Source organism: Wyeomyia smithii, chromosome 3 (assembly GCF_029784165.1).
Source record: "Wyeomyia smithii strain HCP4-BCI-WySm-NY-G18 chromosome 3, ASM2978416v1, whole genome shotgun sequence".
Taxonomy (NCBI): Eukaryota; Metazoa; Arthropoda; class Insecta; order Diptera; family Culicidae; genus Wyeomyia; species Wyeomyia smithii.
This window is the reverse complement of record NC_073696.1, coordinates 106,314,980-106,337,281: the sequence shown is the minus strand read 5'-3', so window position 1 is coordinate 106,337,281 and position 22,302 is coordinate 106,314,980. Positions and strand designations below refer to the sequence as shown.

The window sequence follows — 22,302 nt, the reverse complement described above, 5'->3', positions numbered from 1 at the left end:
CACTTCACCGTGAAGTGACTCCCTTGATAAGCCCCAATGACTTACTTTTAATAGTTCTACACGTTTTACTGATGATTCCCGCGCTACCGTTCGCTTATATGGATTTTGATTATTTTGCAAAACAGTGGGTAATTTCTTTTACGTAAAATAATACAAAGCAAAACAAATGGAACATTAGGTACGATCTACGTGAGATAGTAAATGATTCTGGTTTTATTTACTGATCCGAATTCTATTTTTGCGTTTTTGCAATTTGTCAAAAAACGTACCACTTCGTTTGCACGCAACTAAATCTCAGTTTTCGCCATCATTGTGATCTGCTAAAAAACAGCTTAATTTGCATTCCAGCTAATGCTAGTATTGTGTCTAGATAAACCTGTCGCAAATAGTTCACTCCGAGTTAGGTGGCACACAAACATACAAACACGCATACATTTTTGTAATAACTCTTCGCGATTCTACATTTTACTTTGAAGTGGCTTCATATTTTGCAATGAAATTTTTCGATTCTTTTTTTCTTGTTTCCGGCAATATATTCCGGTTTGTGTTCACCTGTTGCTCAACTGTTTTTGCTACACCCTTAGACGATGTGTCCACTACTAGTATTCAAATCTTACCTCTTATAAATTATTAGTGCTTACTTTTTTTCTTTTTTTTCGATTCTCGTATTGTGTCCTCTACTGATAAACTTCAATCACTACATTCAGCGTAAAATCCCTCCTGTTATTCTCGCCCTGTAAAATACATTCTCTTCTTCGCTGCCACTGTGCTCGACTTTTGTTTGTTCATCTCATCCCTCCAACTGTTTCTTGCCATACGATCAATCCGTAAACTGAATCCAAATGTTCAAAATATAATGCAAAAATGTAGTAACTATTCTGTTTCTTCGCTTCTCACACATCGGCTTACGAGCCGTTCCAATTCAAACTTTTCCGAAACGAGTTCTGGCAGCATAATCGCTTCTCTATACCGCGTAGTAAACTTGAGTAGTTTGAAAAAAATCATGAACAATAAATCAACAAATTTCATACATACCAACACGCGTTAATCCGTAAAATAGATATTAATGTAATATTCTGCGTCTTATAAATTAGTAGTAAAAAGTAGGTAATAAAAAGGGGACACCGTTTTACGTTTTTATAAAATAATCGCACACGAATTCATGCCAATAGGATTGTTTGCTGAATCTTTTCAAAAGCAATCATCAACGCAAAACGACAATCAAACATTCTCTGGATGCCTAAAAACTTTAATGATAGATTTTTCTGTAACTGGGATTTTCTAAATGTTTTCAGTTTATTTTCAGCTGCATATGGCTGTATTGATTTTGGTTCATTTTCTTATTCGGTGTCTTGGTTTTTTTCTTCTGTTAATGACACATGTGATCGAGTGTTTCGCGCTATGTGTGTTATCTAGAAATTTACTGTTATGCAGCATGAATCATTAGTGTGTATGTATATTTTGAACGTATTCCATGTTTATTGTAGTTAAGAAAGCAAAAATAAATTCTTTTAAATGGAAAGAAGCTAAATTCAAAATGCTACCTCTTCGCAAACTACTCTGCTGCTTTCGAAACGCCTTGTTGCAACTCTAACTTTTTTTATTTATGATCTCACGACAACAACTCATATTCAGTAACCTTACTCATCCTGCATTTCTTCCGGCAGTTCGTGTGGATTGATCATACCAGGCACCGTCATCAGAATTCGCCTCTTTTCCTCCTGGGCCTTTTTCAGTTCGGTCTCTCGTTCCTCCAAGTATAGGTCGGAATCATCATCGCCGGTAACCTCCTGCAAAATACAAACCAAAAATATGTACTATAATATTGCTACCTAAGTCATACATCAATTTCCGAGAAAACGTGAGTGAGTTATTCTTTGACAAATCTTGAACAGTGCTCCGAGCAAATCGTGCAATCACATACAACGAAACGTTACCTTAATCTGGATAAGGAAATCCCTTAAATGCTCTTTAAATGCGTGCACATCCTGATCAAGGTTGAACAAGCCGGTGACAAAGATTTTGATCTGGTTATCGGTAAGGTGACTGAAGGCGGACTTGAGCAGGGTAGCAACATATTCCTGAATGTTCAGCACGTTGTCGGTTGACGGACCAAGGCTGGCAGTGATGCGGCCGGCTTCAACTAGTGAGAACATGTACGCCAGAATGGTCGCATGGTTCTGTAAACTGGCCGTATGCGAGGTGTCCGTCACTACCGAGAAAATCTGCATCAAGATGTCGGTGAAGTACGTCTGGTAGAAGCTCTGCGCCGCTTGGGGGTGCTGCTCCAAATTCTGTAGCATCTGTAATAATTTTCAAATTGAAACGTTTTTATCAGACCTGGGTATAGAATTAAAATATAACAAGCCTATCACTATACTGCTATTTAGTTCTAGGTTCATGACAGCCTAGTGTTGGACTTAAGTGTCACCGTCACACAAGTTACTAAACAATCTTTATCAAGCAGACTTGCCAAGCCAAGTGAAGCCTGGTGCTATATTCCGTATCGGAACTAGACCTTCTGTTTTACTATACACAGACTTCGCAGCCGATTGTTAGGTGTACAGGATAATTGCGGGGCTAGCGCTACGATCCTACACTAACTGTCTCTCCCGAGCCGGTACTCGAACATACGACGATTGGCGTATTAGGCCATAATCGTACTTCGACACCAGCTGGGAGACTTGCAGTCGGTCTGTTCGTTCAAATATAATTTACTTAGCAACTCAAGCTTCTGCGCAACATTCGATCAATTTTCCAACCTGTTAGTTATTCTCTTGAGCTGGTGATAAAATATATGTTGATCAGTGTTTACTGTCAAATATGTACTTCCATAATATAAAAAGATGGGGTAGGAGTCAAAAGTTATTCTAAAAAAAATCTTTAAATATTGCAAAAACTGGTTGAAGAAACAGGTCAAGAACTCTAATTAGAATGATGCACCCTAACTTTACAGCAGATGTCATTTTCTACATTACAAAAGCGACACATATAACTCTGAACCCGGCCAGTATTATTCAAATGATATTTGCTCGAGTGCCTAATTACTAGGCCAACGTATGTATAAAGTGCTCTGTTGGATGATTTACATTTGCCGTTATGAATTTCTTAGTTTGGGCAAACTTTTTGACAGCTAAAGGGACCTAACTAGTAGTTAGGTCCTTGTTTTGCAAGCGCGTTAGCCCTTACAGTTCCAACAATGCCATAATGTCCTGGAAACCAAACCTGGAAATTGGATAAGCTCGTTTGATACAGCTGACGCAATGTGAGACTGCATTCCAAGACAGTTAGAGATGCACAGTTGTTCGCACTAAGTGCTTTCTTTCTATGCAGCCTGACTGCCAGGGAAAATACAAATATTTACATGACTGTATTTTCTAGTAATTATACATCTGCATTCAATTGTTGCAAAAATCTCTGCTTGAAACACTGCTGGTCGATGTGCTATTCCCACTGATATTATCTTACTTAGAATTTACTCGAGTGGCACCAATTAGTGCTCGGTTAAAAAAGGCAGCTGTCAAACTTAACTGGAAGTTCAACGCAAAATATCCGAAATCTCGGTAGTATTACTGAATCATGGTTTTCATCATTTCTTTTACTGAATTCTCAGTAAGTTAATATTGAACCATAATGACTCAAGAATCATTTTTGAGTGTGACGATTGCAGGACCGAAGATTCCTGTCCCAGCTAAGGTATCTATTTTTGAGCCATCCACAAAAAATATCGCTGAGTCGGGACGAACATTAGAAACGAATATATTCAATGTTAAAGCCGACATAAAAAACAAATTTGAGATCTTGCCAACTTTGCTTTTATTATCACAAGTTGGTTAGCTGGATTAACTGACGGAAAAAAATGTTGAAAGCTGTTAATACTTTAATAAAGGATCACGGTTTACTTATTAGATTCAATCCCATAAATGAAACCAGTTTCGAAAACTCTCTAAAAAACTCTTTACGGAATATTTAGATGATTTGTACAACATAATCGAAAGTATACCATTTAACATTGGATTCTTAGTATGTGGGAATAGTAATTAAAAGTAAATTTAACTACATTCGCTTAATTCATGTAGGAAGGTAAGATCAGTTACTAAGCCCTAGAAGATTATTTTATCGTCCAGGTTTTTGTTGAAAGATCCCAAGACTGCAAGCAATAATCCTATCGGAAAGTGAAACGTAGAAAAAAGAAAAAAAAATCAAACCTCTCCACACAAAAACAAACGGACGAATAGCTTGGCACTTAAAATTAATATCCGCCAAGGACGAAAATAACACACCACATAAAAATTCATCATTCTAATCAATCAATCGCTGTCATTCTCTAACGGTTACCCAATTCATGCTCACCAAACAAATGGAATCACACTCAAGACCATCCGCAAGCACGCTCGACACTCTCTACTTCGCAGATATTCCTATTCTCAGATTCCACAAGACATCTACAGTAGTGCTGCACACTCTAGGCAGAAACTAAATCGCAAAAGTAATCTTCATATATTGATCCATTCTTGCAGACAGCATTTTTGTTGGTGCATACTGAAAAAAGAAGGAATCGAATCATTGGGAACTAGCTAAAACTACTAGCTATTCCTTTACATTCGACCATGTACACGAGAAGATGACGTCATTGTCCTACCTGCATTAGTATGTTCAATCCCGTGTCGGCTACGTTGCGCATCGTGTGCTTGAAAGCCCAAACTATAGAGTCGAATACCAGCTTAAATTGATTCGGCGGAATGCTCAAGAATGCCTTGAAGCAGTGTGTATTGACGGCCTGCAGAAGCTCGTAAAAGTTAGTGCGATGCTGCGGATAATCCTCAAAGTTCTTATTGATCATGTCCAAAGTGCAGTCGAAAACGGCGTCGAAAATTTTGGGAATCTCTGGAGTTATGACAGCCTGCAGTTTGTTCACGATTGAAGCCATCGTGCTCAGCACCAGCGGTTCTCGGGCATTCGGCACTTTCGTACGCTATTATAGAAAAATATTACATAATAAGCAAAGGTATTACCAAGCTATTACATCACCGTACCTGATAATCAAATAACACAGTTTCTAACAATGGTGGAATGAAATTCTCCATTACCATTTGTGAATCATTCGACTTGGACACCCACTCGGAGATCAGCGTTAACGTTTCCTTTTTGACAACGTGCATCGCTTTGATCAACGGCTGGTTGTTGATGGCTAACCCATTCAAAGCAATCGCCTGAGTAATATTCTCCGACATGATTTTGTACACATTTAGCATATCAAGATAGATGCGACCAAGCTGCGAAACGTAAGCATGTCCCAGAGCTTTGCATGCTCTTACGTTGGTTTTTAATATGCTTCCGAGCTGTTTGACAGCAGCCATGTCTTTCAGAATGTCAACATTTTTCGTAGCCTGTGAAATGATTTCATCCCATACCTGAAACATTTGGTTTAGTATTAAATTATTCAGAAATATAACTGTTTTTTTTTTTCTATTTTACTTGGTTAGGCAGCATCATATACTTTTCGATCAAAATATTCTGCTGAACCTGATCGACTTGGGCGGAAATCATGTATCCGACGGCTTCGTAGAAAGTGTGTACCTGGAAAGAAGCGATAATAATTTATCCACGTTTAAGAGAGACGAAAATCGAAACCTACTTGCTGCGGTTGCAGATCGCAAATAATCGTGCTCATGGTAGCAAGGATTTCCTCAATAAATGTGCACGACTCATTGGGTTGTAGCTGGACAAAGTGACGCCGGCATTTTAGAGCAATTTTAATGAAGGTGTCACACGCCATATCCTGTACACCATCATGCGTCTCGTGCATAAACTCAAACAGCTTGTTTACAACCGTTTTAAGGAATTTCCAATGGGCTCGAAGAAAGCGAGGATACTGGCCAACCACATACATGATGTTCGATGCTATGATAGCTTTGTTGTCCTTACCTGAATAGTTATGGATTTTTGTGTTATTTTAAAGGCATGCAAAATTACCTGATTCAAACTACTCTTACCTTTCTTATGTTCGCAGAGCCCCAGCAACTCCTTAATCACGGTTACTAGAAACCGCTTTTCGTCGTCTTCGAAAAAGGCACCGGAAATAGATCCGATCGCCCAGCAGAGCGTATTCAAATTCTTCCATGTAAACTCGCTCCCATTGACCTGGTGGCATAGCTTCTCCGTCATGATACGCTCGGTGTCGGCGTAATCCAGATGTGTCAAATAGACAAGCGTCTCGCGCATATTCTTGTACAAATTAATACTATTAGTATCCTTCATGAACTCTCGCACTACTTCCCCGTTTTCATTCTCAACGACAAGCACCTCCTCCGGTTTCGCCATTCGAGATATCATGATGTAGCGAACCTTGGACAGAATTTTGGCGTAGAACGTACGACGTTGGCTTGAACTATACGATTCTTTGTACAGCTCGGAAGCAAGGCTATTCCAATACTCTAAGCAAATTTTGAATATTTCAACATCATCCACTTCAGAAATCATAACCAGATAACCGAGCGCTTTAAGCACCGTGTCCATCGTTTCTCTTTTTTCCACCAAAGCCGAATGTACCCTTAAGAAAGTGCACAAAAACATGGCTAAGTTTTGAACGAAACACTGTTCGTCATCGGAGCCATTCATGTAGATCTGATTCATGTTGGTGCAGGCTGGTATCATGATATCGAACTGTTCCATAGTTTGCTTGAACATTGCTACGAAAATGTGTCCGTAGTTAGCCAGCTGCAGACCAGCAATCTCAGAGAGACATTTTAGCGTGATGTTACGGAACATCGGTATCGTCAGAAAGCGGCAGACCAGCATGTCGATCAACTTTGTCTCAAATATGTATCCCAGTGGAATCCAGTTCAAAAATTTCAGAAGGGTTTCCAGCGTGGCTGAAATCAGTGGAGCGTTTAATGAGTTTTCTAACACGAACTGACATAACTGGAAAACTTGAGAAAATTCCGAGCACATGGTATCTTTCAGATGTTTTGCCTTTGTCTGGGTGATTTGACCTGAACAGAAATCAAAAACTTCCTCGCTCAGTAACTTTAAAATGATCATGTTGTTTTGGCAGAGGGTTTCGTTTGTTTTCGATGCACCCACGATGTCACTGATGAAAGTTTCCCAATTGTTCGGCCATTCGCGTTTTAAAATCTGCACCAGAATAATGTTGAGTTTGTTCAGGTAAACTTTGTTCGCTTCCATTACAGTGGCATCTTGCGAAGTTTTGATAATCAATCCGACCACATATTTCTTTATTCCTTCGCATTGATTTCTGGGCAGGATTTTCCAGCGGGTTTTGATGACCTCTTCGAGAATTTGCAGAGCGTAAAATTTAGTCTGCTGATTTTGAGAAAATTCTAGTATACTATCGACTCTAGTCCACGCATCCGGATGTTCCTTCAGTGTGGTCAACACATTCTGAGCCAATCGTAGTTGTTCCCCAGTACTGTTATACAGACACTCAACGACGCTGTCCAGCAAGCCAATATCAAGCTTTTGGGAAAAATCCAACAACTTGTTGGCTTCCTCCATACGAATCATTACCATGGACATCTCGTTCCGACTTTAGGTACAGTAGTCAGTAGCTTATATCTCATGCACGCACTCGGTTCCTTGTTTACAAACTAGATGGTATTATAAAACAATACAATTATAATCGGCTTTTTACTCTTTTTCGCTTTTGACTCGTCGCACTCGTTCGATTCTACCGTTCGTGCCCGTTTATTCCATCTCTCACAACACTCGCACGCTCGCAGACGTTGTTTCGTTGATGGCGTTCACTCACATTGATTGTCCTTTCAGCTTAACACGTTCGCTTCTACGATGGCAACAACGTTCTGTGATAGATGCGCACGACCCGCGAATATCAGCACACTTCGCACTTTCTAGCTTATATTCACCCCAAAGAAACGGAAATATTTGCAACCCTTCTCAAATTCTAGCCACACTCTCGCAAACTCACACTCCCGTTTTCTCTATCAGCACACAGTGCCACACTTGCGATGTTGATCCTTCTTCCGTATCCTTTCCAACGTCCGTTTCTCCTTGATCAATGGGGATGTTTAAAGATGAATCTCGTTGCACCTAACACAGTTCCAGCAGATTGCCTCAGTTATACCAAACGCATCAACATTCAACAGTCCTGGAAATAATGTATGTTTTTATTCGGGCAAAGCACTAAATTCCTCGAAACTTGATATTAGATATTCATTCGTGGCAAACAATATGATACTATTCTGTTTCAATGTCTGTTTGTATCCGGCGCTCGATATTAAAATTCGTTATACCATGGCTTCTGTCCCCTCTAGTACTGTGTTTCAAAATCAACTTGATGGGTAATCAACATAATACAGGTAAGAGCTTTGTTCGATAAGCAAGCTAAATGTAATTTAATTTTAAAGTCATTTTAAGCTGTAAAAATAAATTTACAAATTATACCGTCATCGAGTGTATATGCAACACTGGACTCAAAGCAACATTCTAAACTGTAATCCAAACCCTCCAAACATTTTTTAGGAAATGTTTTTTGAAGTAGAATACTTCTCTCAGGAAGTTCGGCTACATAGGGATGTGAAATGAAAATCTAAAACCGAAAAAAGTGAAAAATATGTCCAATTTCAAATGCTAATAAATCGGTCAGTATCCGATGGATTTCCTTCGTTCTTGCAGCCATAGATAGGAAAATCTTCTAAGATTCTTCCCAAAATAAGATAATTGTAATTTTATTATTCACACTATTGTACTATTGAAAATAGTCAAGCCTTGTCAAAACGAAAAATTCGACCTCTGATTGGTCGTTATATGATTGCTTCCCAAGCACGGTCGACAGAATCATATACCTTGCAATTGAAAACATGCTATTTGGCCTATATAAGAGCCTGTTTCAGCCGAAGCCGCTCATAATAGTTCTAGACAGCGATAACAGCAGTCATCCTTCCTTAGCAGCAGCACTAACCCTGTAGTTGGTCACCACGTCTCAGGAGCAGCGCGGTTTTTCTCAGCATGTGTCGCCAGACTGCCATTATTCCCCCCGTGTTGGGGCAGCATGAAGATTGCCATCAGGAAACCCAATTTTGTAAATCAAAATGCCTTTTTCAAGGCAAATAAACAAGTCATTGGAAGTTAATATTTTTTGACAACGCAAGCAAGCATTATGTGTTGGATCCTAGCAATTTAAATCTGTCGCACCCGTCGAATTTACTGAATGTGAAATAGCTTCCACAGTGCGTGTTATCCGTGTATCCTAATTCCCCCACTGTTAGGGCAGCTCAAAGGTTGTGATCAGCAACTGATTTTGAACCGCAAAATGCCTTTTTCAAGGCAAATAAACAAATAATTGAAGGTTAATAACTTTCTGGCATTAACACAAGCAGATATTCTGTGCTGGATGCAATCAAATTCTGTTGTAGTTGTCTAATTTTTACTTTTACTTCATTTAGTAAAGCCCCCCCCCCCCCCACTGTAGGGGCAGCGCAAAGGCTGCGATACGCATAACCGACTTTGAATAACAAACTGCCCTGTTAGAAGACAGTTAGGCCTCTGCCATGGTGAACGCGAACGCGAGGGATGGGGCGAGAAACTTGCCGTAGGTGAATAAACAGCTCTCTTTACGGCTGTTCGGATTTCTGGATTTTGGCAATCAAAACTTCTGCTGGCTGTCTGATTTTCAGTGTGAAAACAGCCTTCAACTTTGTTGTCAAAGTGCCTGACTACGATTTGGTAATTTTTTTCTTCATCTATAGTTTATTTGACACGGCACAAATACAATTTAATGTTTAACGGCGCCAATTATATCTGGTAGCTTACTTTCTAAAGTATCTTAATAACTAAAAGCAAATTTTTTATCCTCGCTGCCGACTACAAGCTGAAACTAAATCTAACTTAAAGCTATAATATTTTGCATTAAAAGCACTGGTTTACTGTATGATGGTTATCATTGCCATGGGTAAGCAGCATATTAAATTTGTTCCGCTGCAGGGCCAAGACATTACGGACTGGCATATTGGGTTGTCTCCCTCGGGCCTTGAGAGTATCGTGCGGGTCTGATCGCTGTTTCCGGATCCGGGGTCTTAACGTGTTCTTGTCGTTAGGTTGGATGTAGGCGGAAGGGGATAGGACTAAACTGGGGCGTGGATGGATTTCAGGAAAACGTATATAAGGGACATGTAGGATAGGTCACGGCTCGCCAAGACATCACGAACAGGAACAGCGTACAGGGCATGACCAAACAACGTGCTCTATGTCGTGATAACCTTCACCACAGGCACAGACACCACTCTCTCCGAGCCCAACACGACGGAGATGCGCGTCAAATCTATAGTGATTGGACATAAGCCGGGACATCACGCAAATGAAATCCCGACCAACATCCAACCCCTTGAACCACGGATTCGTCGACACCTTAGGGATTATGGAATGTAACCACCTTCCCAGTTTCCCTCTGGTCCAAGCATTTTGCCAACTGATGATCGTATTCTGACGTACAAATGCGAAAAATTCATTAAAGGCAATTGGTCTTTCATAAATATCACCGTTTGTTGCGCCCACCTTAGCCAAAGAGTCCGCTTTCTCATTACCCGGTATCGAGCAGTGAGAAGGGACCCACGCTAAGGTAATCTGAGTAGATTTTCGGATAAAGCACTCAGATGTTCCCGTATTTTCCCCAGGAAATACGGAGAGTGCTTAACATCTTTCATCGATCGGAGAGCCTCAATGGAACTGAGACTGTCCGTAAAGATGAAATAATGGTCCGTGGGCATTTTTTCGATAATCCCTAGGGTGTACTGAATTGCAGCTAATTCTGCGACGTAAACAGAAGCAGGATTATCGAGCTTATGGGAGACGGTTTAAATGTTATTGAAGATACCGAAGCCAGTGGACCCATCAAGAAGTGATCCGTCAGTGTAGTACATATTGTCGCAGTTGATGTTTCGATATTTATTGGAAAAATTTTTAGGGATCTGCTGCACGCGTAAATGATCCGGGATTCCACGAGTTTCTTCTATCATGGATGTATCGAAAAACACAGTAGAATCAGAAGTATTTAATAAGTCGACACGATTTGGAATATTCGAAGAAGGGTTAATATTTTGGGACATGTGATTGAAATACAATGTCATAAAACGGGTTTGAGAATTAAGTTCGATTAACCTTTCAAAACTTTCAATCACGGGACGGGTCAAGACCTCACATTTGATTAGAATACGAGAAGACAGGCTCCAGAAGCGGTTTTTCAATGGTAGTACTCCAGCTAAGATCTCCAAACTCATCGTATGGGTCGATTGCATGCAACCCAAGGCGATACGCAAACAACGATATTGTATTCGCTCCAGTTTGATCAAATGTGTGTTTGCTGCGGAGCGGAAGCAGAAACACCCGTACTCAATAACAGACAGTATCGTTGTTTGGTAAAGCCTTATAAGGTCTCCTGGGTGGGCTCCCCACCATTGGCCGGTTATTGTACGAAGAAAATTCACTCTTTGTTGACATTTTTTCATCAGATACTTCACGTGACAACCCCAGGTGCCTTTAGAGTCGAACCAGACACCAAGATATTTGTGTACCAAAACCTGAGAAATCGTTTTACCCATTAATTGTGTTTGAAGCTGAGCAGGTTCATGCTTCCTAGAAAAAACTACTATCTCAGTCTTCTCCGGAGAGAATTCGATACCTAGCTGTAAAGCCCAAGCAGACAAATTGTCCAAGGTATCTTGCAATGGTCCTTGCAAATCGGCAGCTTTGGCTCCTGTAACAGAGATTACACTGTCGTCTGCAAGTTGTCTTATCGTGCATGAATTTGCCAGACATTCGTCGATGTCATTTACATAAAAGTTGTAAAGAAGGGGGCTTAAACATGAGCCCTGGGGAAGACTCATGTAGCTAATGCGAAAAGTTGCCAAATCGCCGTGCGTAAAATGCATGTGCTTTTCGGACAACAAATTGTGCAAAAAATTGTTCAAAATTGGAGAAAATCCTTGTCGGTGAAGTTTACCCGAAAGAATGTCAATAGAAACGAAATCAAAAGCCCCCTTCATGTCCAAGAACGCAGACGCCATTTGTTCTTTGCGAGCATACGCCAGCTGAATATCTGTTGAAAGCAACGCAAGACAATCATTCGTCCCTTTGGCACGGCGGAAGCCGAATTGAGTATCTGATAGTAGACCATTTGATTCGACCCAATGGTCTAAACGACGGAGTATCATTTTTTCCATCAATTTCCGGATACAGGATAGCATTGCAATCGGCCTATAAGAGTTGTGATCAGAAGCTGGTTTCCCTGGTTTTTGGATGGCGATCACCTTCACTTGCCTCCAATCCTGCGGTACAATGTTTTGCTCCAGGAACTTATTGAACAAGTTCAACAAGCGCCTCTTGGCATTGCCGGGTAGATTCTTCAACAAGTTGAATTTGATTCTATCTAACCCTGGCGCGTTATTGTTACAGGACAGGAGGGCAACTGAAAATTCTGCCATCGTAAAAGGTGATTCTATCGCGTCGTGGCCCGGAGACGCATCGCGAACAATGTTTTGCTCAGGAACAGAGTCCGGACATACTTTCCTGGCAAAATCAAATATCCACCGACTTGAAGACTCCTCGCTTTCGTTGACCGTTACGCGATTCCGCATTCTTCGGGCTGTGTTCCAAAGAGTGCTAATCGATGTCTCCCTCGACGTCTCGTTCACGAACTGACGCCAATATCCGCGTTTCTTTGCTTTAGCCAAACTTTTAAGCTTGGTATCAAGCTCCGAATACCGTAAATAGTCGCCAGGGATACCTCCCTTCTGGAAGGCCAAAAACGCGTCGGATCTTTGCGTGTAGACATCGGAGCACTCTTGGTCCCACCACGGAGTGGGAGGCCGTTCTTTGATCGTTACGCCGGGATATTTCTTCGTTTGGGCTTGCAACGCGGCGTCGAGAATCAAGCCCGCGAGGAGGCTGTATTCTTCAAGTGGTGGATAATGTTGAATCGACTCGACCGCTTTTGAAATCATTTCCTCGTATAACTTCCAATCGACATGTGAGGTCATACGGAATGTCAATTGGTCGCATGCGAGTTGACCCGTTTGTAATTGAAATAAGAATAGGCAGATGGTCGCTACCGTGAGGATCGAGGATTACCTTCCATGTGCAATCCAACCGTAGCGACGTCGAACATAAGGATAGATCCAAAGCGCTTGGGCGCGCTGGAGGTTTCGGGATACGTGTCATTTCACCGTTGTTTAAAATAGTCATGTCGAAGTCATCGCAAAGGTTATAGATTAAAGAGGAGCGGGTATCATTGTAAGGGAAACCCCAAGCCACACCATGAGAGTTGAAGTCTCCCAAAATCAAACGTGGCGAGGGAAGAAGTTCTATTAAATCAAAGAGCAGCCGTTGCCCAACCTGTGCTCTGGGAGGAATATATATTAAGGCAATACAAAGCTCTTTACCTTGTATTGTCATTTGACATGCGACAACTTCGATGCCTGGAATCGAGGGGAGGTTAATACGATAGAAAGAATAGCACTTTTTAATCCCTAAAAGTACTCCTCCATATGGGGTGTCTCGATCAAGGCGAATAATATTAAAATCATGGAAGTTGAGATCAATATTTGAAGTAAGCCAAGTTTCACAAAGGGAAAATGCATCGCATTTGTTTTTATTTATCAAAACTTTAAACGAATCAATTTTTGGTAAAATACTTCTACAATTCCACTGTAAGACAGAGATAGAATCCTTCATATACGCAGTTGAATTAGGCATCGAAGGATACAATCGCTGCAAGGAGGGGCCATTGGGCAGTCAACTGCTTCAAAAATGATCTAACTGTTGGGAGGAATGCTGTAAGAAAAATTTTAATTGGATCGGGTACATTGAAATTTTCAAAAATCCAGTCCACAATGTCAGAAAATTTCACTAATCCAGAGTTTGTTTCATCAACTGGATGTGCAAAAGGAACAACTGGGGTTTTAGATGTTCCTGGCAGTGCTGGGAACTCCTCCTGGGACTTTAAATTTGCAAGCCCAGGAGGAGTTTGCTTCGGTTTTTCCGCAGCACTGTTTGGTTTGTTCGTACTTTTCATTACACTTTGGGAAATCTTAGGACCTTTACGGGGAAGTTTAGGAGAAGAAACATTTTTCCTCTTCCTAGACTCCCCAGGATTGGCATAAGATGTTCCCGCTGATGAATCGTCAGAATCGGTTTCATCAGAGGACAACAGATCAAAGGGGTTCGATATTATGGTAGAAGTGGTCACGGTCTTCTTCAGCATCTCAGCATAAGAACGCTTTGAACGCTCCTTAAGTGACCGCTTGATTTTATCTCTGCGCTGCATGTACACCGGGCATGTGGAGAGCTCATGCTGGTTTTCCCCACTGTGAATACATTTTTCAGCATTAACACTGCAAGAATCTTCCACATGAGTCTCCCCCACACTTGCTACATCGTGCCTTATTGCAGCAGTAGGCGGCTGTGTGGCCTAACTGCTTGCAATTGGTGCAATTCATAACACGGGGTACATACAATCGCACAGGCAGACGAACCCGGTCGATCGAGACGTGGCTAGGGAGTGCAGATCCGGCAAACGTAACGCGAAACGAGTCTGACGGAGTGTAAACTTTTTTACCGCCGACGAGAGACATGGACCGCAATTGCTTACAATCCAAAATCTTCGCCTGTGTTACGGTATTTTTGAAGCAACCGGTTGCACTTTTTAGGATACACTCGACAGACAGACTCGAATCGGTTATGACACCGTTGATCTCCACGTCTCGTGCGGGTATGTAAACGCGATACTCGCGTGTGAAGAGCTCAGAGCAAGCGATAGCATTGGCCTGTGCCAGATCACTGACCACGACACGGAGCTTGTTAGGTCGGACCTTGGAAATTTCGGTCACGGCCTTGTACCCCTTCGTCAGGTCTTTAGAAATTTGCAGTATGTTTAATCGCTTTGAATTCACTCCTGCCTTTGGACGAAAATAAACAATAGCTGCCCTGTTGAGATCCGTCCGGGTAAAGCCTGGGGCGAGGGGGGACTGGAGAATGAACAGGGGAGGGGGTAACAGAAGGGTCAGTGTCAGGGGGTTCGGGGATGGTGGCACGGGAGGCGAGGGATCTATATCCATCGCGCTAAATGTAGCGCACTAGCGCCGACAAGAACACGTACCTATTTACTTCTTCCTTCCAGCAGTGGTTGTCCGATCGTTCGAAGCTGCACCCAAAGCAGCCAGCAGCACCAGTACAGCAGCACCAATACAGCCACCAGCAGTGAGCCGGGTGTGAGATCACTCAGCACAGCGATACGACTCGACTGTCAACTGATGGCCTTGAATTAGAAAGATCTATTCACTGTGCACAGATCAAAACTGCAGCTGGTATTTTGCACCAATACAGCCAAAGTTGCGAGCCGGGTACAGAACGTAGCGACACAACTCACAATCTAGTTGGCCTTTAGCGCGAATAATACACTCTTTTGTTTGGCTATTCGTACACACGGACCGGATTGAAATAAAACGACCACTTTGCACGTCCGTTTCTGTCGAGTGTTCGACGCGGAATGACGATTTGGTAATATTGTTTGAGTTAAATGTTTACAAAATTTTACAATATTCCTCTTTCTCTCATTCAATAAAATAGGTAATACGATGCCTTCGTCATACGTAAGTTCACCATAACTCCCGATATCGGCGTAACACAGAGATGCAATCAGCGTCATATCCGATTTTAAATTCAACAACAAACTGTTCTTTCTAGGACAACGAAACAAATGAATTGAAGATTTAATATTTTCTCGTTCTGAGCTTCAACCAAAAGTTATATATCTTAATTTGAATTCACATGTACATATACTCCGACTGTTGAAACTTGTTTGCGCCGCAGAGTTTGTTCTTTTCCTGTTCAGTGAGGTCGTATTTATATGTGCAAACTGAAATTGAGTAGTACTTCAACTTCATTTGCACAGAATTTTCAATACTGCCAATGAGCGGTCAACATTTATTTGCTAGGAAAAATGACTGACACGCAAGCAGCCGGGTTATCTTTCTTCTAAAAGTATTCTACTTCAACCTTGCGGTCGTGGCTTTGCACACAACCCTCCTGTGATTTTTTCAACTCCGGGACTCGAACATACGACTGGCTGTTAGGTCAACTTCGTACCTCGAGACCAGCTGGGAGATTTCTTTAATCTGCTTCTACCGTTTCATGCTATGTTCTAATCTGTAATCTGTGTAGAACTGCCGTTTTACGCTATGTTATGTTATTTTGAATCGATTTTATTCTGTCATTCAACAGTTTATTGCATGTTTCGAAAATGTTTGTCCCATTGATGATTTACCACGCATATGTGACCCTCTACTGATTTTCAATTCAAATTCGTCCCTCTAAGCGCATGGCAATATTCACTATTGCAGAATTCGCATGGAACACTATAGAGCTCTCTTTACAATGTTTGGCAACAATATAATTTTCCAGAAATCCAATACCGAGAATTACTTAAATAAAATAAAAATATTTGGCTAATTTCTCAGCATTACGGTATTTTTTAAGAAAATAAGTAAATCAAAAAATAATCAACTAAGTTGATTGAGAACAGTATATTGCATTTTGGAACTGAACAAATCCTTCTAAACTCATCTAGGGAGGGTTTGAAGGCTTGGTAAATTTGACAGGTGATTAAAATTTCATTCTGCATACCTCTATGAAAGCAGATTTCCAACCATTCTGCAAATAAAACCAAGACATGAAATAAATTGGACATGCAGGACGATATGAGACCGACAAACATAGCCTCGAATTGCAAAACTTGTATTTGGCATTTTTGAGGAGACCGCGAAGCTTCGCAAAAGGAGTCGCGAAGCTTTGCGAAGGAAGCCGCGAAGACAAAAAAGTTGGGAACTAATGGTCCAACATTAATTTTTTTAAATGCATCTCGTAAAACGCCTTATTTAAGTTTTGCGAAAAAATGTCTTCAAATGTCTTCCCACCCGAGATACCAGGTAAAACCGCCCGGAGGCTGAAATCATTACCGGCGAACCGGAAGATGACGAGTAAAAAAATCTATCTAAAGCTATCTCTGCAAATTGCGGATTTTTTCCCATATTTTTCAATTTTTAAACATTTTCATCGCGAATCCCAAACCTAGATTACTCGTTAAATTTCTTCAAATTTAAGACCTGTCTTCCGTGCCCCGCACAGGGGTCACAAGTAGACACCAAACGCCGAATGATGTCACATCTATTTCTCTGCAAGTAAAAAACCCTCGAAAATTAACTGCTAGTTGGCTCGATTAAAATGCAATAAATGTTCCAAAAGCTGAAAGTTATAGACTGATTGGTAACGAAAGTTCTTGGTTATAAATTACCCGGAAGCAGAGAAATTTGGTTTATTCAAACGTGTATGAACAATCATTTCTAACAAACTACTTGGTCAAGCTTTTAATCTGAAGGAATCTTCTGACATCTGCTCTAAGCATGGGTCGATGAGGTGTCAAACCGCCAATCCCGATCTCTTTGTAACCCTTTATAAGGCCTTAGAAACTACGCAAGGAATCGATATAAACTTCAGTAAACGTATTCTATATAGGAGGAACATCACAATCCATTTCAAAAGAAAGCTTGTTATTGCTGCTAACCACAAAAAGGCGTATTACAAATGTAAATTAAGGTTGTTTTGGCACAGACCTCGCGACGGACAATACTGATTGTCTGCTAACACTAAATCTCGAACAAGGATTTGAACATACGACAGCTGACTTTTTTTTGAAAAATCATAAAATTAATATTTGTCAAAAATACGAAAGTGCCATTTCATGGAATAAAAATTTATATAACGTTAGTTCTTACTAACAGACAAATCCAAAATTGAATCGCACTTTTTATTACAATATTAACAAACATATATTAGTTAGATGTCGTGATAAATCGTTCTAAACTATGTTAAAACGTCTAAAAATGTAATAAAACTATAAAATATCATGCTGCCAGATGAAACAAAATAACTCAGGTAACAGCATTGTCTCTAACAATACTGTCTCGTTACAGATGAGAGAATGTGTACTGGATAGATTTTTTTTTTTTTGCTCACTTTGCCAGTCAAATGCCGTTGATCCCATTCGCTATGACTATATGCTCATAGATGTGCACAAAGCAATAAACAGACCAAAAACAAACTAAGCTATCGCTTTTTGTGAAAGCTCAATACTAAAACATTCACCATACATTCGATCAAATCATTCTTACGGCATTTAGTTACTGGTGAGAATTAAAAAGCAATTAAATACTTTTGCAGCTGTCACCAATGCGATAGCATTGGAAAAAACAAATTTTGAAAATGTAGTTTAAAATTTCAACAGATGATTATATTTTATGAATTTTACCTATCGTTAAACGAAATAATATTTAGACCTAGTATTCAAAAATGTTCAGAATCTACGAGCCGAATAATTTTCTCACGTTTTGAAGATTTTGAATCGCACAAGAGCAGCTTCTATGTTAAGTGACCTAACCTACATTCAAGCGGACGCAATCCAACGACAAAACGGATGACAAATGATGAGCAGTGAGAAAATAGTAGTGAGCAACAAGGAGCAAATCCAAAGGAAAAAAAAACGACGTCAAAAGGACGCAATTACGTATTACATGCCAATGCAGATGTCCATTTTTCTGTTTCCCTCCAGCGCTCGAGATGTTTCCACTAGAATCGAATTTTTCGCAATGAATTTGCACACACATTTTTGCGTCTTAATTGGCATTCCCTGCTTGGCATTTTGTTTGTGATGAAATTCCACACCCGCGAAGATGTTCCGCATCAGCCGAGACAGACATTGAACCAGCAGTAGCACATTTTTTCAAAACACATTTCTTGCACCGTAAACGAATCGTTTTCAGAAAACTTCACTATCCCTAACATGTTTGATGGCAAGCGTGCTTCGAGATCATGTTTTTTCTTATTTCTAATCTGAAATAACTCGTAAAATACTAAAAATTTTCCTTACTTTTCCAATCGTGACAAAGTCAACAAGAACGCATTCACTCACACATAGCAATCGTTCACTTCTCTTCGGGAGTTCACATCACAAGATCGCTGTGATGCTTTCCAGCTTAATGTCTCTATTTGACTCTGTGTTCGCAAACGCACTCGTCTTTCGACCGTCGTTTCACCCGTCGGCTGAACAAAAAATCAAAGAAACGCGAAACTACGCCAAATTTGCTTATGGCCGACGCGGCTAAAGACACCCACAGGTAGCATCAAAAAAGCAAGATGGAATCTTTTCTATCTCACTTTGCCCAATACAAAAGATATACTATAATGACGTCGGAGAAATCGTTCAATACTAATGCAACTGTTTTTGAAGTGAACTATTGAAATAGGCCTTGTTCTGACAATTTCAGCGCGAATGTAACAACGAGGGGTGCGTTGATACTGCTTATTACATAGCACAGGTATTCGACATCGACATACAAAGAAGAGGTATCTTATTTCATTCAATTTGATGAATAAAACTAGAATAATACCATGAATTATTATTCATTTGGAAAAATATTTCCATTCTCTTCCGCAGTTCCTCCATAAATTTAAATACATCATGCTTTCAAATAAATCATACTAGCTGAAACACCGCCCGCATAGCTGCGCTCTCGAATTTACGCGATGACCTCGAAAATGTGTTATAAGGGATCATTCATATAATACATAACGCGCTCAGGGGTGGGGGGGTTTTAGCGAAGTGTTACTTTGCGTGTGTCAAACATGTAAAATTGCGTTACGTGGGGGTGGTTGGATATTGAAAATTGTCAAATTTCGCGTTATGTAATATTTGAATGGTTCCTAACGGCAGAAAAATGTTTATGTCGAAATCTTATATTCATGATACTATCGATAAAAAAAGGTTTAAGAAATGTGATTTCAAAAAAGAACCAATTTACAGTAAAACATTAACTGATACGTTTGAGAGAATATCAATAGGCAGAACAAGTAGGAACTTGACAGAATACTCCAATATCAAACCACAGATAGCAGACATCCAAACTAATTTTGCTTAATGTGTAAAAAGACGCAACGGTTTTTTAGCATGTCGCATTACGCAGTATGGTGGCGCTAAGAACGCTTAGTGGTCAATAATTCGATAAAATCGATAGTTTTCCAGCTCTTATCGATATTATTGCAATAAGAAGCGTTGTCGTTTTTTAATGTAGAAATTTTTAGCAGTCGTAATTTGTACATAATCGACAATTTTATTTTATCCCAGTTTATATTTGCGATAAATTTGTTTGTTCTAGTGTTAATATGAAAAAAAAAATACATAAACCTCACAAAAACAATGTTATATCGTTGCAAAAACAGCGACTCTACTATTTGTGAGAATTTTCATGCGTCTGGCAGCTTTGACTAAAAACCAGCGCAGCCATCACTAAAGTGGTTAAAGTCGCAAGTTGCAGAAAGATGTCGTTAGTATTCCAAACGAGTAAGAATTTGAAATCTTACACGCGATTTGTGGAGTTTTTTGTTCTAGCTTGGATATCTGTTATCTGTGATTAAACTTATTTAGGCTGGCCAGACATTGTCCGGCATTGTCTTAATTTTTAATCTAAAAAAGCGCTAAAAACACGACACTATTGATACATTGCGAAATATTTCCAATATTTAAGGCTGTAGTATGTTCTTTAACCAATGGTAAAATATTTGACGTTTTTCTGAAAAAATATTTGACCGTTAGTGTAAAAGTCAAATTTATTTGACATTGAACACTGCTGTCAAATATTTTGCTTCTTTTTAACCAAACATGTTTGATGTGTTTGTCAGGCAGTGTAATGTCGTTTGTCAAATATTTTGGACAATTTTTTGCGTGATTATTGTTTGTTCGTGTTTGCCGCATTTAAAAAAATGAAAGTGACGAACAGACCAAATTTCTCTTGGTGAACGTCAACGCAAGCAAGTTTTAACGCGACCATTGCTTCTGAATTTTCTTATAATCTACCGAGATATCAACAAGCGAACTTTCGAAACCCGAAACACAGACAGACGTTCAAGCAAGAACAACATTGATCAAAAATTCCGTGTAAATTTTTGAAAGAGAATTCATTTTAAATCACCTGTACACTAGCGCCGCCTGATGACCTTATCGCTACAATACTTTTTTTTCTGGTGTGCGAGGCTGGCGTCACTGGTAGCGCTATCTAGTTATGAATTGCTACTACAAAAAAACTGGACGTCTGTCTGCGCCCGAACTTATCCGGACAGCGACTGAAAAAGTCGCGAGTCAAACATGAACTGATCAAAAACAGTTTGACAAACAATTATCTTAGACCAAAATGTCATCTGTCAAAAAGTGACATATATTTGACGCTTGGTCAAAGAGTGTACTAGTAGTTATAGTATTACAAAGTATTTATACAGTGGTGATTCGCTCGTTGGGTGTTCGTTAGTTGGGAGTTCGTTAGAGAGGTATTCGCTAGTTGGGCCGTCACCCAACTAAAAAGCACTCTAATGTCAGAATTCAACTTCATTAAAATACGTTTTAGGGGTCCGAAAAGTAATAAAAATATTACTAGAATAAAATTATTTATTATTTATTGTTGTGAAAACTTCATTAACATGTTAGTTCCGGAATACTTCGGAATACTAAGGGCGAATCTAACAAACTGTAAACAAAATGAGATTATACCGAAAACGAATGAAGTGAACTACTATCTACCTTTAAACTTCGTGAAAATTATGCATCTCTTTTGTAACTATTAAAAAGTTCGATGTTTGTTAAGGGCGAAAACTACTTTACATCAAAATTAAATAGAATGAAGAATAAGCCCTTTTTGCTGTTTACGTTAGTGAAAGGCGAAACTTGACTTCATCTTGATGAATAAGCGAAATCAAAATTATCAACAAAATAAACATCAAAAGCAAAGGGCGTACTCCGATACAATAACGTAAACACGGCGCATAGTAAGGGGCGATACTGTCGAGCAGATGAAAACAAGGCGCATAGTGAAGGGCGATACTGTCGAGCAAATCAAAATAAGGCGCATAGTAAAGGGCGATACTGTCGAGCAGATCAAAATAAGGCGCAGAGTATAGGGCGATACTGTCGAGCAGATCAAAATAAGGCATATAGTAAAGGGCGAAACAATCAATTCTTGAATATACCATGTAAAGCGACTGAAATTCAAGTTTTAGGTTTACTATATACAAAGCTAGAGCAGTTTTGCTTTTATTAGAATATTTGGATGACAAACATATTGTTCAATAGTTATTTAGGATTTGAATTAGTGATTGAAAACTTTGTTTGCCTTTTTTGAGTTTTGTTGTCACTGTAAGATTCGCCCTAATCACGAAGAAGTCCGGAGT

The 22,302-nt window shown here is 39.9% G+C and overlaps 1 protein-coding gene across 1 annotated transcript; it reads right to left on the bottom strand.

Moving 5' to 3' along the window:
- Positions 1 to 174: 174 nt before the first annotated feature.
- LOC129727386 (exportin-1) lies at positions 175 to 19,168 on the bottom strand. Its single transcript, XM_055685196.1, has 9 exons — positions 18,956 to 19,168; positions 7,772 to 8,128; positions 5,997 to 7,610; positions 5,639 to 5,928; positions 5,479 to 5,580; positions 5,037 to 5,414; positions 4,643 to 4,975; positions 1,938 to 2,303; positions 175 to 1,790 (listed from the first exon to the last, which is right to left on the bottom strand). The coding sequence occupies exons 3-9, from the start codon at positions 7,537 to 7,539 to the stop codon at positions 1,641 to 1,643; spliced, it is 3,162 nt and encodes a 1,053-aa protein (XP_055541171.1). The 5' UTR covers positions 7,540 to 7,610; positions 7,772 to 8,128; positions 18,956 to 19,168; the 3' UTR covers positions 175 to 1,640.
- Positions 19,169 to 22,302: the final 3,134 nt, after the last annotated feature.